At 40.1% G+C, this 18,302-nt stretch overlaps 1 protein-coding gene across 1 annotated transcript; it reads left to right on the plus strand.

Annotated features, from left to right (window-relative positions):
* Positions 1-5,342: 5,342 nt before the first annotated feature.
* On the plus strand, positions 5,343-7,137 carry LOC311138812 (uncharacterized protein; the record flags this gene model as incomplete). Its single annotated transcript, XM_084173625.1, has 6 exons — positions 5,343-5,346; positions 5,618-5,719; positions 5,994-6,137; positions 6,239-6,300; positions 6,435-6,515; positions 6,846-7,137. The coding sequence occupies 6 exons, from the start codon at positions 5,343-5,345 to the stop codon at positions 6,966-6,968; spliced, it is 516 nt and encodes a 171-aa protein (XP_084029751.1). The 3' UTR covers positions 6,969-7,137.
* Between the last annotated feature and the right edge of the window lie 11,165 nt (positions 7,138-18,302).

Raw genomic sequence — 18,302 nt, forward strand, 5'->3', positions numbered from 1 at the left:
CTGTTCTCCTGCCCTGCTCCTGTACTGACCTCCAAGCTAAACCTCACAGCCTCACATGGAACTTCCAAAAACAAAACAGTTAGCGTTGGATACCATTAACCCAGAGTGATCTCTACAGGTACAGAGTGGAGATGTTCATTACTGGGAACTCTCCTGGGAACCTCTCTCTCCACCTCTCACACATCACTAAGGAGGATCATGGGGTGTACAGGTGTACAATCAAGGATAGAGAAGACAGGAACACATACTGTACATCTGACTCTATGTAAAAGGTAAGAGATGCATCTCAGGCTTAGACAGCTGTGTATAGAAAATATGACAGGAAGCAACAGTATAAGGCAAACATCTGTACAAACAATTCATGGTTTGGTCCTCAAATATATAAGCTATTTCAGATTACTACATTATATGGCATTAATAATACTGAAGGCTAGCAGTGATACTGTTAGTAATGGGTAGTCTTACATGTTCATGGTAGCAGTTGTAGAGAACTACCATCATCTAAAATTGATAAAGTAAGTATAACACATTTCTATGTATTTCAACAGGCTACACTTTGTTAGACACTACAGCCCTGGAGATGGGTAGATCCACACACCAGTCTGTGCTCCTGCCCTGTTCCGGTTCTGAACTTCAGGCTAAACCTCCCAGCGTCACATGGACTAAATTCAGAGATGGACAGAGACCTGAGACTATATCAACCCAGAGTGATCACTACAAAGGCAGAGTAAAGATGTTTACTGAGAACTCTCCTGGGAACCTCTCTCTCATCCTTTCACATCTAACGCGTGAGGATGAGGGGTGATACTGGTGCCAAATCAGTACTGTAGAAATCAAAGAAATCAAACTCTATTTTAAAGGTAAGAGATCCCACTCCCAAAAAATGTTGGGGCTCATTTTATCTTTAGCTACATAGTATTGGCAGGGACCTAATGCTCCACTTTTCTGTTAGAGTCAGAGCAAACCAAAACACCCACCACCACCAAACATCCAACAGTAACTCAAACCAAAACACCCACTGCCACCAATAACTCAACCCACAACTAGAAAATCCCTACCAACAACTTCATCTAAAAGTCAGTGTACATCATGACAACACTCCACAAGCAAAATAAGGAAATCATTCAAATGTCTTATATTGCTAAAGACTGTTGCTGGTTATAACCATATTTATATCAAAGGATCAGTACATTTCCTGGAAGAGTCAGTTACACGAGACTGACTAAATGTCCATGTCCTGTAGGGACAGACACTGGGGGGACTTCAGAGAAAGCTCCATCTACAATCCTCTACATTGTACTGGCTGTTCTACCAGTCATACTCATCATTGCTGGAGTGGCTCTTTACAGATAGAGGAGAAATAATGGTTACTTGTCCACAATTGCAACCACATAGAAAAGCAATGAGTTTAGTTGGGGGAAAGTGACAGGACTAATTGTGTTTATTAAACTCACTGTTATTTTATAGAAAAACACAGAGGAGAAAAGTAGTGGGAGCAAAACAGGGGGAAAGAAAATGATAAGGTAAATAAATAATTTAGAAGCTCTATCTTACAGGGGTGTCAAACTCATTCCATGGAGGGCCTAGTGTCTTCTGGATTTTGGTTTCTCCTTTCAATTCCTTACTAATCAGTCACCTTAATTCCTCAATCAAGTACAAGGGAGGAGCGAAAACCCGCAGACACTCGGCCCTCCGTAGAATGAGTTTGACACATGAGAGTGTGGGGAAATTAAGATATGACGAAAGAATACATCCCATTTATCATTGTGTTATTTATATGAGGATGGTCAATTAGACAAAGTTACTGTTTGTGTCTCATTGTATCTCTCCTCTATAGGATGATGTATGCTACGGTTCACACAGAAACATCAACCAAGAGGAGACAACAACACTCCACAGTGCACTAGTAAGAGAAGTGTAGTATGTGTGTTAGTAAAAATACACTGAGTGTACAAAACATTAAGAACACCTTCCTAATATTGAGTTGCACCCCCCCTTTTGCCCTTAGAACAACCTAAATTTGTCGGGGCATGGACCCTACAAGGTGTCGAAAGCATTCCACAGGAATGCTGGCCTATGTTGACTCCAATGCTTCCCATTGTTGTGTCAAGTTGGCTGGATATCCTTTGGGTGGTGGACCATTCTTGATACTCACACGAAACTGTTGCGCGTGAAAAACCCAGCAGCATTGCAGTTCTTGACACACTCAAACCGGTGCACCTGGCACCTACTACCTACCATACCTCGTTCAAAGGCACTTAAATCTTTTGCCTTGCCCATTCACCCTCTGAGTGGCACATGTACACAATCAATGTCTCAAGGCTTAAAAATCCTTCTTTAACCTGTCTCCGCCGATTCATCTACACTGACTGAAGTGGATTTAACAAGTGACATCAATAAGGGATCATAGCTTCACCTGGATTCACCTGGTCAGTCTATGTCATGGAAAGAGCACTCAGTGTATATATAGTGTAAATTAGTGTGAATCTACATCCCTGGGTGCTGCAGTGCCTGTATCTGAATGTATCTTGTGTTTCTTATTGTCCCTCTGTACAGGAGGATCCCTCAGTTATATACTCCATTGTCCACATGAAAGGAAAAGGGAAGGCAGCAGTGAGTATAGAGAACAGTGGAGAATTTGTGTTTATTTAACCTTTATTTAACTAGGCAAGTCAATTAAGAACTCATTCTTCTTTACAATGACGGCCAGAGTATGCCAGCATCAAGACGGGCAGATCCTCCTAGAGCCATTATACAGTAGGCCACACAACATGTGTGGTTATTGTTACCATATATTACTTAACTGTAAATATGTTTCACTCTTCACATACAAATCTTCATATTACAAGGCAAATTAAATACCATATGATAGAATTCAAATTTGATCCCAATTACATGATGTATTTTGTCTTTCACTTTTCTTCTGCCATAATATCATAAATTAAATGCATTCTGTAAATATGTATGATAGATTATTTTTCAAAACTAACTACTTTTATTAACAGTGTAAAGAATAGGAAAATCTATGGCAATAAAGTTTGAACAAAAAGTACGCTCTTCTCTTCTTTTTGATGAGTTGTGTTGTTTTATGTATCTACATTGGCAATGTTTGGAATCATAGTTCTGCTAAAATCATGCTTGTTCTCTAATGGTGATATGTGGAATTATATTGCAATGGCGATAGAAATTCTCTTCAACCAGTATGCCTTTGTTGATTTTGGGGAATTATGCAATACCTGCCTAATTTTTCTAATATACTGTATTTAGGGTCTATATTTGTTATCTAAAGAGGTTGAGCAGTTTTCCATTTATGAAATGACAGATTGGAGGATTGATGGTCATTTTGTCATGGATTACATTATCATGGTCAAATGAAAATAATCCTAGATTTATCTGAACTATGATTCCTTTCAAAGACTGACATCATTTTGAGAAGAGCGAGAGTCGGATGACTAGTTAAGGAGAGTCGGGTGACTAGTTAGAGAAAAAGAGATGCAGAGAGGTCTGTAACCGGATGTGGGCTGAGAGTCACGACATAGCATTCACACACTGTACTTCCCTGGCAAGGTCACACAAGTACACATATTGTCAGTCTACACTCACAGGGAAGCCAAACTCAGTCACTCTCTCAACACATACACACAGAACATACCGTTTCTGTCTTTAGACAGTCTTCAACATCAGGAGACAGTTGTCATCATGTGGATCTCTGTGTTTCTGATCAGCGCAATCCTTCACATTACTGCAGGAAATGAAGGTGAGTCCTACTGTCTTAACCTGTATGTGGTTATGGAGGCCATGGAGACCTCACTGTTACTGAAAAAAAAGAGTGTGTGGAAAAATACTAATGTGTTGAGTATACAAAGTGTACACAATCACATAAAGTGTTGCTTGTTGCTCTTACTCTGGGGAGATTGTTTATCAACAGTCATCCTTCTGCAGTTATTATTCTGGTTCATAAACAATGTTTATGGCATATCTTATTGCTTCTGGTCAAATAAACCATTGATTCACTTTGGATAAAAGTGTCTGCTAAATGGCATGTATGGATTCTGTTGCAGATCTCTCAAATCCTGTTTCAGTTTCAGACACAATGTAACATCAGATTACTTAACAAGAAGGTACTGCCCATAATGGATTGTCTATACTGTACATGCAGAATTGTAATACTCGTATTATAAGTATAATGTTGCTCTGTTTTTCAACAGGCTGTACCCTTTCAGGCACTAACATTCGACTGCAGGAGATCACTGCATTTACAGGCCAGTCTGTTCTCCTGCCCTGCTCCTGTACTGTACGTCAGTTTGATACTCCTAGACTCACATGGACTAAATTGAGTCAGGAGACTGTTCTATTAACCCAGAGTGAGCTCTACAGAGACAGAGTGGAGCAGTTTAATGAAAAATTTCCTGGGAACCTCTCTGTCCTCCTCTCACACATCACTCAGGATGATCAGGGAGATTACAGATGTACAATCAAGGATAGAGAAAACAGGGACGAATACAGGGACATCAGACTCCATGTTAAAGGTAAGAGATTCAGACAGCTGTATATAGAAAGTATAACAGTATGGCAAACATCTGTACAAAACAATTCATGGTTTGGTCCATCAAATATATAAGCTATTTCAGATTACTATATGGCGTTGGTAATACCGTTAGTAATGGGTAGTCTTAAGTGTTCATGTTAGCAGTTGTAGAGAGCTACCATCATCTAAAATTGATCAAGTAGGTGTCCCTCAACAAATTGCTCTGTTTCAACAGGCTGCACTTTGTCAGACTCTAACCAACTGGAGATAGTTAGATCCCGGGGCCAGTCTGTGCTCCTGCCCTGCTCCTGTACTGAACTCCAGGCTAAACCTCTCAGACTGACATGGACTAAATTCCTCGATGGACAGACACACGCAATACCATTAAGAGACAGAGTGGAGATGTTTAATACTGAGAAATCTCCAGGGAACCTCTCTGTCCTTCTCTCATGCATCACTAAGGAGGATCAGGGGTGGTACAGGTGTGAAATAAACAACCAAAACTTTAGAGACATACGTATCACTGTTAAAGGTAAGAGATCTGATAATGATGCATTTTATCACAGAGGTTTCTCCGTAAATAACTTAACATCATAAGAACAGAATGGCCACGAATGCGTACAGAGCAGCAGTTTGTAGATTTCCTGACAGTTGTGTAGAATGTAGCAGCACGGTATGGTTATTATCACTAGTAGTAACTGATAAAAAGTGAGTATTGTCTGCACACTGAAAAACAAGCACTGTGTTCACAATTTAAGTTGACTTTGTCATGCTCAAGAGGTGCATAACAAAATAAGTTTAGAAGAGGGTAAAGATGGGTATTCAAAACACCTTGAACTCACATTCATAACACCTTTTAATTCATAACAACATAACACATATTCAACATCAACACTGTTGAAGGCCTACCGACCAATATAGTGCAATTGAGTGAGTGGAATATCTCTCTTTAAACACAACAAATAGCCTAGATATAGAACATGTAAACTAATCTGGGACTCATGTTAGTTGCATAGTATTGGCAGAGCCCATTCTAACATGCGCCTCTGCTCTAGCTAACACTAGGCTAATGGTCCTCTCTCCTGTTAGAGACAGATGGACCCCAAAAAACCACTACCACTAAACAACCAAAAGTAACTCAAACCAAAAGACCAGAGACTACAAAAGCACTACCAACAACTGCATCTAAAGGTCAGTTCATGTCCAATGAATATCATGAAATTACACTCCCCAGCAGAATATTTAAAGGAAATTATTCAAATGTCTCAAAATTACACACATATACTACTGGTCATACCTACAATTCCATCAAATTGTCAGTACATTTTATGTCTGACAGGTTCGAATAGATGACATTTTAACAAAAAACTACATCAGTGTACAAGCTGACCACAGTACACAATTTTGCACTAAGCAAAGCTCTCTGTTATACTGTAGACTGACTAAACATGTCCATATCCTGTAGGAACAGACACAGTGGGGACCTCAGGAGAAGCTCCATCTGCATCCTCTCTGCCAAACAATACCATCCAATACATCTTACTGGCTGTTCTACCAATCATACTGATCATCGCTGGAGTGGCTTTGTACATATACAAGAGAAACAAAGGTATTTATCCACAATTGCAACTACTCAGAAAAGCAATGAGTTCAGTGGAATGTGGGAATGGTTCATTTTGTGTATTAAACACTGTTTTCTTTTTTTCCCAGGAAAGAAAAACACTGGGGAGAATAGTAGTGGGAGCAAAACAGAAGAAGAGAAAAATGATGAGGTTCATCAATAATTTAGAAGCTCTATCACATTGAGATTGTGGGGAAATCAAGAATACATCCCACTTATCATTGTGTTATTATACGGTTAAGGGTACAAAGTTACTGTATGTGGGCCTTCTTCTCTGTTTCCTAGGATGATCCCTCTACAATGTATTCTACGGTTACAGACAGAAACACTGGTTTAGGCGACAAGACAACAACACTCAGTGCACCAGTAAGAGAACGTTTGTGTTTGTGTGTTTGTTTTTAAGACTGTTACTGGATTAAATCATGTCAAATTCAGTGGGAAAATGAAGGTCTCAAGAAAGATTACATCTCAATCACTGTGCTATTTGTGTGCTGATGGATGTTGCAACGTCATTACACAGTATGTGTCTCATTGTATCTTGCCTCTCTAGGATGAAAAGTGTAGTGTGTGTGTGTGTGTGGTAGTATAAACATTATATATAGTGTAAAGTAGTGTGAATCTGTGCATCCCTAGATGTTAGCAGCATTGCCTGTGTCTCTGAATGTATCTTGTGTTTCTTATTGTCCCTTTATATAGGATGATCCCTCAGTGATATACTCCACCATCGTCCACATGACAGGAAAAGGGAAAGCAGCAGTGAGTCTGGAGAGCAGTGGAGAAAAAGAGTACGCCAGGATCAAGACAGGCAGATCCTCCTAGAGCCACTATACAAGGCTCACAAGGCTCTCAGCCTTATACTACAGAGAGATCTCATATTGTGCCCAGTATCATGAGGCTTTATCTGGCACACTTAACTGTAAATATATTTCACTCTCCAATAACACGTTTAGTGGTTAGCTGTGCACAGGAAATCAGGGGGGAGGGTTAACTCAGCTAACATATGGAATTGTTTTAAGATGGTCATACTATGGATCGTTTAGCTATTTGATTTTCAATTTCAGGACCCCTTTAGGTATAATTCGTACTTCTTTTTTATGTATATAAAATATAGAATTTGGCTTTACTACTATAGTCCATAGAAACGCAATGAATAGAACATTCATAAATGGCAAAAAAGACAGTCCAAAAATAAATAATAAGGAATAAGGTTTTGAAGTGTCTGTCCTATATCTAGGAGATATAAGAAAGCTCAGGAAATATTTTGGACACATATTTAACCCCTTATTTTTGTTGGCACAAAACTACCTCCATACTTCCATTCATTTGTATGGGTTACCTTCAGACAAGCAAAACCATCGTAGAGCAAAACAGAGAACACCAACATGTTCGTGGGAGTCTCCCCTTTTCACAGTGGGGTCATAGTTTGTAGCCCAAACGGTTTGGACGCTACAGACAGAAGTTGGCACATCAGCGTTACCAACTTCAGATGAGTTCTGTGGGGCTTGTGGGGGTCATAGAGCAAAACGTAGAACACCATCGTGTTCGTGAGAATCTCATCTTTCCAAACCGTTCTGATGCTACAGACGTTTTTGTGAGAAGACTGATTTTCGGGATGTCTCATGGTCTGACAAACACCGCTGTAACTCGTCCACCTTCCACCGCAGATGCGGAAGCCCGACATAAGTGGATGTGATGGATTGAGACGCAGCCCCTGCAGACACTGTATCTCTAGCTTAAACTGGCAGATTTTGATGGGGATTTTTTTATTATGTTACTTAGATTGATGCACGGGTGTGTCAATAGACTCTTAAGGTTAACCAACAACAAAAATAATAAAGTACCAGAGATACTGGCAAGATAATTGGTGAAGCAACAACATAACATGTTTGTTTTTGTGTAGCAGAGACACGCCAAGTGCCTTATATGGCTTGAGGTTTACCTAGTTCACTTTTTATATTGCTGTTTTGTAATAGAGACAAAACTGGAGACAAAACGGTTTGACGTGTCAAAGTATAAAAACAGCTTTCACAATCACTAATCGCAAGAGGTTTCATTGGTGGCTTTTCAAACTGATATATCACCCATTTTAACATATGAATCTTATTTTTCTGCCATTTAGCTGGTACACATGGAAGAATTCATCATTCTTGAAGTTGACAACAACATAATTTTTTTTTGTATTTTTATGCCTAAGTTTGTTACAGGCAACTATCTTTGTAAAAACAACCTTTCGTCAAAACCAGTTAGTTAGCTACTTCCTCTTTGGTGTAACGGACAAATCACAAATTGTGGTCTTCCTGAATAAGAAAAGCACTCTAGCAATGTCATCAACTTAAGCATACCCTTTTAATGTGCACAACTAACAGGGAATGCCATGTTTAAAAGTGTATGTTTCCGAGGTCTGTTCTCTTGCCCTAGTTTGACAAAGTCAGATTCTCCAATGACTTACTTCAGCACACTCCCACAGACCACAAACAGATGGCCATCTACAGCACCTTTCGCAATATATTTTGGCAGTGGGATCAGATCTGTTTTGATATCTCCTCATTCTCAGAACTAACATGTCTGTGACGTTTCCTTTTAAAGATGATAGTATTAATATGCTGATTTAGTAGACGCTTTCATCCAACGTGACTAACACAAGCAATACAACTGGAAATGGCAAATTGAAACTCTAAATCCAACAGGGGATTATTGGTGAAGACCCACCAGAACAGACACAGGTCAAACACATTGAGGTGATTTGACTTATAAGATGAATAGGAGAGGGTACAACATTGAGAAGAGGTTAGGATTAAACAGCTGGAGAGAAGGGGGTTTGGTGGTAATAATACTCACCTCTGAGCTAGTGAGAAAGTGCTCCAGGCATTCGTTCTTGCTGAGTGTGATGTGTGCTCCCACCTGCTGGAGATAGGTCTCCAGTGCCATGCAGTAGGTACGCCAGTCAATGCCCATGGCCAAGAAACCTACATGGCAGAGCAGAGCAATTACAGTCAAGTATTACACTTCTAAGCAATAAATAACATTGTTGCAAAGTTTCTGTTTCAAGACATTTTTAAGATCTGTAGTGTCATATTACATAGCAATCAACAATTCAGAACTTTGGTTGGTGCATTCAACTGAGGCTTGGCTGGTAGAGGAGGAAACTAGAGGGAGAAGAAGTCACATTAGTTCTTTTGAGGCTTGCGTTATTTAACTTTATTAGTTTTTACTAATAAAGAGAAAACAATGTATCAGTTTGAAGCTTTATATAGGTTTGTTTGTCAGGGTCAGTGTCCGTAATGAGACAGGTTTAGTTAGGAAGAGATGGGATACTAACAATAACACCCAGTATCCCAGGCACCTCCTCCCGAGAGAACAGACACTGCTGCATAGCCCTCATGAGTCCTGGCCACATGGTACTCCCCACTGCCTGACAACTGGGACACACAGAGACAGACAGACAGAGAGAGAGAGAGAGAGAGAGAGAGAGAGAGAGAGAGAGAGAGAGAGAGAGAGAGAGAGAGAGAGAGAGAGAGAGAGAGAGAGAGCACAGACAACCGTCAAATAGGACTCAAGTGCAATGGTATTCATGCACACCATTGCAACCTTCTCCTGATCTTATATTATATGACAAAAAAAGGTCAATGGTGAGAGAGAGAGAGGGAGCACAGACAACAACCATGAGGTTAATGGTGACTTTAAAACAATTACAGAGTTTAATGGCTGTGATAGGAGTAAACTGAGGATGGATCAACAACATTTTAGTTACTCTACAATAATGACTTAAATGACAAATTGAAAATAAGGAAGACTGTACATCATTTAAAAAATCTAACAAATTATTCCTGTTTGCAACAAGGTACTAGAGTAATAATGCCAAAGAAATGGCCAAAGCAATTAACTTTTGGTCCTGAATACATTAATATTTTAGTCATTTAGCAGACGCTCTTATCCAGAGCGACTTACAATTAGTGAGTGCATACATTTTAGTAGTGAATTTTTTAAAATGTTTTTATTTTTTTACAATACAAAGTGTTATTTTTGGGACAAATCCAATACAACACATTACTGGGTACCACTCTTCATATTTTCAAGCATAGTGGTGGCTGCATCATGTTATGGGTATGCTTGTAATGGTTTTAAGGACTAGGGAGTTTTTCAGAATGGAGCTAATCACAGGCAAAATCCTAGACGAAAACCTGGTTCAGTCTGCTTTCCATCAGACACTGGGAGATGAATTCATCTTTCAGCAGGACAATAACCTAAAACACAAGGCCAAATCTACACTGGAGTTGCTTACCAAGAAGACAGTGAATGTTCCTGATTGGTCGCGTTACAGTTTTGACTTAAATCTATGGCAAGACCTGAAAATGGTTGTCTAGCAATGATCAACAACCAATTTGACAGAGCTTGAAGAATTTTGCAAAGAATAAATGGGCAAATGTTGCACAATCCAGGTGTGGAAAGCTCTTAAAAGACTTAACCAGAAAGACTCACAGTAATCGCTGCCAAAGGTGCTTCTGCAAAGTCCCCTGTAGCTCAGTTGGTAGAGCATGGTGCTTGCAACGCCAGGGTTGTGGGTTCGTTTCCCACGGGGGGCCAGTATGAAAAATGTATGCACTCACTAACTGTAAGTCGCTCTGGATAAGAGTGTCTGCTAAATGACTAAAATGTAAAAAATGTAATGCAAAGTATTGACTCAGGACTGTGAATACTTATGTAAATTAGATATTTCTGTATTTCATTTTCAATAAATGTGCAAACATTTCTAAAAACATGTTTTCACTTTGTCATTATGGGGTATTGTGTGTAGTTGGGTGAGAAAAAACATCTATCCATTTTGAATTCAGGCTGTAACAGAAAAATGTGGAATAAGTCAAGGGGTATGAATACTTTCTGAAGGCACTGTATGTGTGTGTGTGTTCTGTGTGTGAGAGAAAGGGGTGGAGAGAAATTATGATGATCACAATAGAAAACTGATAGAAAAGATTGTAATCATGTCAATATTGTGTCATGCTAGCTGTGTGTGTGTGTGTGTGTGTGTGTGTGTGTGTGTGTGTGTGTGTGTGTGTGTGTGTGTGTGTGTGTGTGTGTGAGTGAGTGAGTGACTGAGAGAGAGAGAGAGAGAGAGAGAGAGAGAGAGAGAGAGAGAGAGAGAGAGAGAGAGAGAGAGAGAGAGAGAGAGAGAGAGAGAGAGAGAGAGAGAGAGAGAGAGAGAGAGAGAGAGAGAGAGAGAGAGAGAGAGAGAGAGACATCGTAAGCTAGCCTAATTCTTGAAACGTGTACCACCAATATGGATGTGAAGTTTTTCTTGATTCATCAGGGATCCTTGTATTTTTGTGTATTTTGTATTTGACAATACATTTAGCCTATCCGTGCTCCCTCTCAACACTCATTCTAACGTTACAACTCTCAACTGCTTTTTTGAAATTATTCCCCCCCCCCTTTTTTTCACTCCAAAAACACTCATCTGCTCAGACCCGTATGCTCGCACCCCCATCCCTAGTGCCTGCATTTTTGTTTGCCACTTGGCCTTAAATTGTACCAATTTGTTTTTCTTGGTCACCCATGCTATTTCAATATTTCAATATTTCAATAATAAATCATTAGATTTTTCCATTGTGTCAATGATGGCGGATTGATTGACTTCCAAGTTTTTAGTATACATCTTTTCAAGATCAGTGATGAGAAGAGAATCGTCCAGCCCATTGGGTATCTCACTACACCACCATATGCCATGTCTTGAAATATGCAGACAGATGGATTAAAAGTAAGTTTACCATGTAATACTTCTGACTGCTAACTTTCTAGCTCCGCCCACAACTTCCAGACTTTATAGCATTCCCAGAAAGCATGGATTATTGATTCATTATTAGCTTTACACTTGAGACATGACTCTGCCTGTTGTGGTGTAGAATTTGTTAAATTTTGTCTCTTATATAATACATTCTATACATTAGTTTATACTGGGTTAAGCACATTTTCGTTAACTGTAATTTCGTTAGTTATGCTCCAACTTTCCCTCCATCTTGTGCCAACAATAATTATTTTTAAATCTTGGTTCCAATAGTTTCTATTTTTGTATATCTTCCCTATCATATGAACATCCTTTTCTGACTCAAATAAGATTCCCTCAAGGTTGCTCTGATGTCCAAAAGACTTCAAATCGAAATTTTGTGGATTTGAAACTATGGTCAGTCCAAAATTACTTTTTTATTCTGTCATGGAAATAAATGTATTTCCTGTTACCAAGTCATTTACGGTTTATATGCCTTGAGTTTTCCATGTGGACCAATTTATCAGTGAATTCTGAAAAGCTATCCAAGGATTGTTCCATAAGGTTGTGTTTTTAGGGAGTGATATTGGTGCTTGTAGTATACGTTTCATTTTCTTCCATATTGTTATAGTTTCATTTTCTTCCATATTGCTATGAAGTTGTTAATGTTCTTAGCTTCATCCTTTGAAAATAGACACGTAAAAAGATTCTGGGGATGAGCGTGCGCATCTTCGATATGTACTCATTGTTCCTCTTTAGTGTATTTAACTATATGTCGCAAGTAAAAGCCTTGTGTAGCGAGTTAATACAATTCCAAGTTTGGAAGGTTAAAACCAACCTCAGATTTAGGAAGATGTAAAACTTTCCTTTTTATTCTATTAATTTTATTTGCCCATATAAAGTCTGTGATGACCGAGTATACTTTTTTAAAGAATGTCTTCGGTGGAGTAATTGGTATTACCAAACATAAATACAAATAATTTGTCAGCCATGCCATTCTAAAGTGGTTTATTCTAAATGTAAAATTAATGGGATGATTATTCAATTTAATTAGATCTGCTTTCATATTGTTGTGTAACGGAATAAAGTTATCTTTATATATACTGAGCAAAAATATATACGCAACATGTCAAGTGTTGGTCCCATGTTTCATGAGCTGAAATAAAAGATCCCAGACATTTTCCATAAGCACAAAAAGCTTATTTCGCTCAAATTGTGTGCACAAATTTGTTTACATCCCTGTTAGTGAGCATTTCTCCTTTACCAAGATAATCCATCCACCTGACAAGTGTGGCATATCAAGAAGCTGATTAAACAACATGATCATTCCTCAGGTGCACCTTGTGCTGGGGACAATAAAAGGCCACTCTAAAATGTGTAGTTTTGTCACACAACACAATGCCACAGATGAGAGTGCAATTGGCATGCTGACTGCAGGAATGTCCACTTGAGCTGTTGCCAGATAATTTAATGTTCCTTTCTCTACCATAAGCTGCCTCCAACGTTGTTTTAGAGAATGTGGCAGTACATCCAACCGGCCTCACAACCGCAGACCATGTGTAACCACACCAGCCCAGGACCTCTACATCCGGCTTCTTCACCTGCAAGACCAGCCACCCGGACGGACATCTGATAAAAATGAGGAGTATTTCTGTCTGTAAAAAAGCACTTTTGTGGGGAAAATCTCATTCTGATTGGCTGGGCCTGGCTCCCCAGTGGATGGGCCTGGCTCCCAAGTGGGTGGGCCTATGCCCTCCCAGGCCCACCCATGACTGCGCCCCTGCCCAGTCATGTGAAATCCATAGATTAGGGCATAATGAATTTATTTCAATTGACTGATTTCCTTATATGAACTGTAACTCAGTAAAATCATGGAATTTGTTGCATGTTGCATTTATATTTTTGTTCAGTATATTTGTTGTCACTTATTAAGACATTTTTTAGCAAATGGGGCATTGAGTTTTCAATATTGGTCAGGAATATCATCAGATCACCTGCAAATAAGTTTAGTTTATATTCATGTTTACAAATATTGATACCTTTTACATTTGGGTCCTGTCTAGTTCTTTCTGCAAGCGGTTCAATTGCCAGTGCAAACAGGAGGGGGGAGAGGGGACATCCCTGTCTTGTGCCCCTTTCTAATGCAATTTCATCAGATAATGTATTATTCATGTATATATTTGCTTTAGGACACTTATACAATATTTTTATTAAAAGTATTATTTCAGCTGGGAAGTTGAAAGCTTCCAACGTTTTGAATAGAAAAGGCCATTCAAGATGATTTACATTTTTTACATTTTAGTCATTTAGCAGACGCTCTTATCCAGAGCGACTTACAGTTAGTGAATACATATTTTTTTTTTATACTGGCCCCCCGTGGGAATCGAACCCGCAACCCTGGCGTTGCAAACGCCATGCTCTATCAACTGAGCTACATCCCTGCCGGCCATTCCCTCCCCTACCCTGGACGACGCTGGGCCAATTGTGCGCCGCCCATGAGTCTCCCGGTCGCGGCCGGCTGCGACAGAGCCTGGATTCGAACCAGGATCTCTAGTGGCACAGTTAGCACTGCGATGCAGTGCCTTAGACCACTGCCTTAGACCACTGCGCCACTCAGGAGATGATCAAAAGCCTTTTCGGCATCAACAGCCATTATTGATAAATCTATATCTTGTTTTTTTGCAAATTGTTTTAAACTGAAACATGTTGTTTGTAAGTGTCTATTTTTAATAAACCCTGTTTGACTGATGTGTACAGTGGGGAGAACAAGTATTAGATACACTGCCGATTTTGCAGGTTTTCCTACTTACAAGCATGTAGAGGTCTGTAATTTTTGTCATAGGTACACTTCAACTGTGAGAGACGGAATCTAAAACAAAAATCCAGAAATTCACATTGTATGATTTTTAAGTAATTAATTTGCATTTTATTGCATGACATAAGTATTTGATCACCTACCAACCAGTAAGAATTCCGGCTCTCACAGACCTGTTCGTTTTTCTTTAAGAAGCCCTCCTGTTCTCCACTCATTACCTGTATTAACTGCACCTGTTTGAACTCGTTACCTATATAAAAGACAACTGTCCACACACTCAATCAAACAGACTCCATCCTCTCCACAATGGCCAAGACCAGAGAGCTGTGTAAGGACATCAGGGATAAAATTGTAGACCTGCACAAGGCTGGGATGGGCTACAGGACAACAGGCAAGCAGCTTGGTGAGAAAGCAACAACTGTTGGCACAATTATTAGAAAATTGAAGAAGTTCAAGATGACGGTCAATCAACCTCGGTCTGGGGCTCCAAGCAAGATCTCACCTCGTGGGGCATCAATGATCATGAGGAAGGTGAGGGATCAGCCCAGTCAATGACCTGAAGAGAGCTGGGATCACAGTCTCAAAGAAAACCATTAGTAACACACTACGCCGTCATGGATTAAAATCCTGCAGCGCACGCAAGGTCCACCTGCTCAAGCCACCGCATGTCCAGGCCCGTCTGAAGTTTACCAATGACCATCTGGATGATCCAGAGGAGGAATGGGAGAAGGTCATGTGGTCTGATGAGACAAAAATAGAGCTTTTTGGACTAAACTCCACTCGCCGTGTTTGGAGGAAGAAGAAGGATGAGTACAACCCCAAGAACACCATCCCAACCGTGAAGCATGGAGGTGGAAACATCATTCTTTGGGGATGCTTTTCTGCAAAGGGGACAGGACGACTGCACCGTATTGAGTGGAGGATGGATGGGGCCATGTATCGCGAGATCTTGGCCAACAACCTCCTTCCCTCAGTAAGAGCATTGAAAATGGGTCGTGGCTGGGTCTTCCAGCATGACAACGACCCGAAACACACAGCCAGGGCAACTAAGGAGTGGCTCCGTAAGAAGCATCTCAAGGTCCTGGAGTGGCCTAGCCAGTCTCCAGACCTGAACCCAATAGAACATCTTTGGAGGGAGCTGAAAGTCCGTGTTGCCCAGCGACAGCCCTGAAACCTGAAGGATCTGGAGAAGGTCTGTATGGAGGAGTGGGCCAAAATCCCTGCTGCAGTGTGTGCAAACCTGGTCAAGACCTACAGGAAACGTATGATCTCTGTAATTGCAGACAAAGGTTTCTGTACCAAATATTAAGTTCTGCTTTTCTGATGTATCAAATACTTATGTCATGCAATAAAATGCAAATTAATTACTTAAAAATCATATAATGTGATTTTCTGGATTTTTGTTTTAGATTCCGTCTCTCACAGTTGAAGTGTACCTATGATACAAATTACAGACCTCTACATGCTTTGTAAGTAGGAAAACCTGCAAAATCGGCAGTGTATCAAATACTTGTTCTCCCCATTGTATGACGTCTGGTAAGACTTTTGCCATTCTATTGCTTATAAGCTTTGTTATTAATTTATTAAACTTATGGGTCTATAATCAGCAGGGGACTCTCCAGACTTTCCTGGTTTTAATATAACTGAAATAACTGTTTGATAAATGGAACTAGGAGGTACTGAATTGAATGACGTGTGTTGTCATTTGTGGAAATAGGGGGGCTACTTTGTCCCAAATTCTATGGGAAAGCCATCCATTCCTGAAGCCTTTCTCCGTGCGAATATTTTAACAGTATCTAATATTTCTTCTTGGGTGATCTCTGTGTTTAATGATCATTTTTTGTCTGCTGATAGTTGCTTCAGAGTTGTTGAGTCTAAGAAGGCTATAGGATTCGTCCAACTGTTGTTTTAATCTGATTTACATTTTCATAGAAACTTTTAAAATTGTCATTATATCACATTGTTATTTCTAATTACCGCTTTTGTATCTTTTAAAATTATAACTGTTTTAGCATGCATTTTTCAATTCTTGATTCTTTTTTTTTGCAGGAATCGTCTAGCTTGGATGGAAGGATGGAGGAGGGAACAAAGGGTACAGAAGTTATCCAGCCTGCTGACTAAGACATGTAAATAGACAGCAAAACATAGGCTCTCTCTATCTCTCTCGGTCTGCCTGACTGCCATACTGCTGAGACGTTGTACTTGCTAGGTTAAGTCTAACTTATTGAAGACCTTAGGTCAGAGGTGTCAAACTCATCCATGTAGGGCCTAGTGTCTGCAGACTTTTGTTTTAAGCCCTAGACAACCAGGTGTGGGGAGTTCCTTACTAATTAGTGATCTTAACACATCAATCAAGTACAAGGGAGGAGCGAAAATCCACAACCACTCGGCCCTCAATGGAATGAGATTGACACCTGTGCCTTAGGTCATGGTTAATCATGATTCGTCTCTCTGTCTTTACAGTTCCTGAAACATGTCAATGACCGGATGCATGGCTTCTACAGCAGTGCTTGGCCACCCACTCAGTTACCAGTGACCTATTCTGCCACACCCCAGGGAAAGGAGAGAGCAGAACCACCCCTCCTTAAATCTATACTCATTGACAATAAGTTTTGTGTGCAAAATGTTTTATTTTAATTTTGTTTGATACTCTGATCTTCAATGTGTATTGATTCCTATTAACCAGCTTTGTAAGAGCTAGGTGTGTGCTAGCTATGCTGATGATCACTAAAAAAAATATCTGCATCAGGTCTCACTGAGACTGGATTCACCAAGAGACATGCTATTCAGATGCCCATGATAGCACCTTTTTTTGTAGGAGTGTAAGATCAGGCTACAGTGGCTTTCGAAAGTATTCACCCCCCTTGGCATTTTTCCTATTTTGTTGCCTTACGACCTGGAATTTAAATGCATTTTTGGGGGGTTTGTATAATTTGATTGACACAATATGCCTACCACTTTGAAGATGCAAAATATTTTTTATTGTGAAACAAACAAGAAATAAGGCAAAAAAACAGAAAACTTGAGCGTGCATAACTATTCACCCCCCCCAAAGTCAATACTTTGTAGAGCCACCTTTTGCAGCAATTACAGCTGCAAGTCTCTTGGGGTATGTCTCTATAAGCTTGGCACATCTAGCCACTGGGATTTTTGCCCGTTCTTCAAGGCAAAACTGCTCCAGCTCCTTCAAGTTGGATGGGTTCCGCTGGTGTACAGCAATCTTTAAGTCATACCACAGATTCTCAATTGGATTGCGGTCTGGGCTTTGACTAGGCCATTCCAAGACATTTAAATGTTTCCCCTTAAACCACTCGAGTGTTGCTTTAGCAGTATGCTTAGGGTCATTGTCCTGCTGGAAGGTGAACCTCCGTCCCAGTCTCAAATCTCTGGAAGACTGAAACAGGTTTCCCTCAAGAATTTCCCTGTATTTAGCGCCATCCATCATTCCTTCAATTCTGACCAGTTTCCCAGTCCCTGCCGATGAAAAACATCCCCACAGCATGCTGCCACCACCATGCTTCACTGTGGGGATGGTGTTCTCGGGGTGATGAGAGGTGTTGGGTTTGCGCCAGACATAGCG

The sequence above is a fragment of the Coregonus lavaretus genome, assembly GCF_964263955.1.
Source record: "Coregonus lavaretus genome assembly, chromosome: 12".
Taxonomy (NCBI): domain Eukaryota; kingdom Metazoa; phylum Chordata; class Actinopteri; order Salmoniformes; family Salmonidae; genus Coregonus; species Coregonus lavaretus.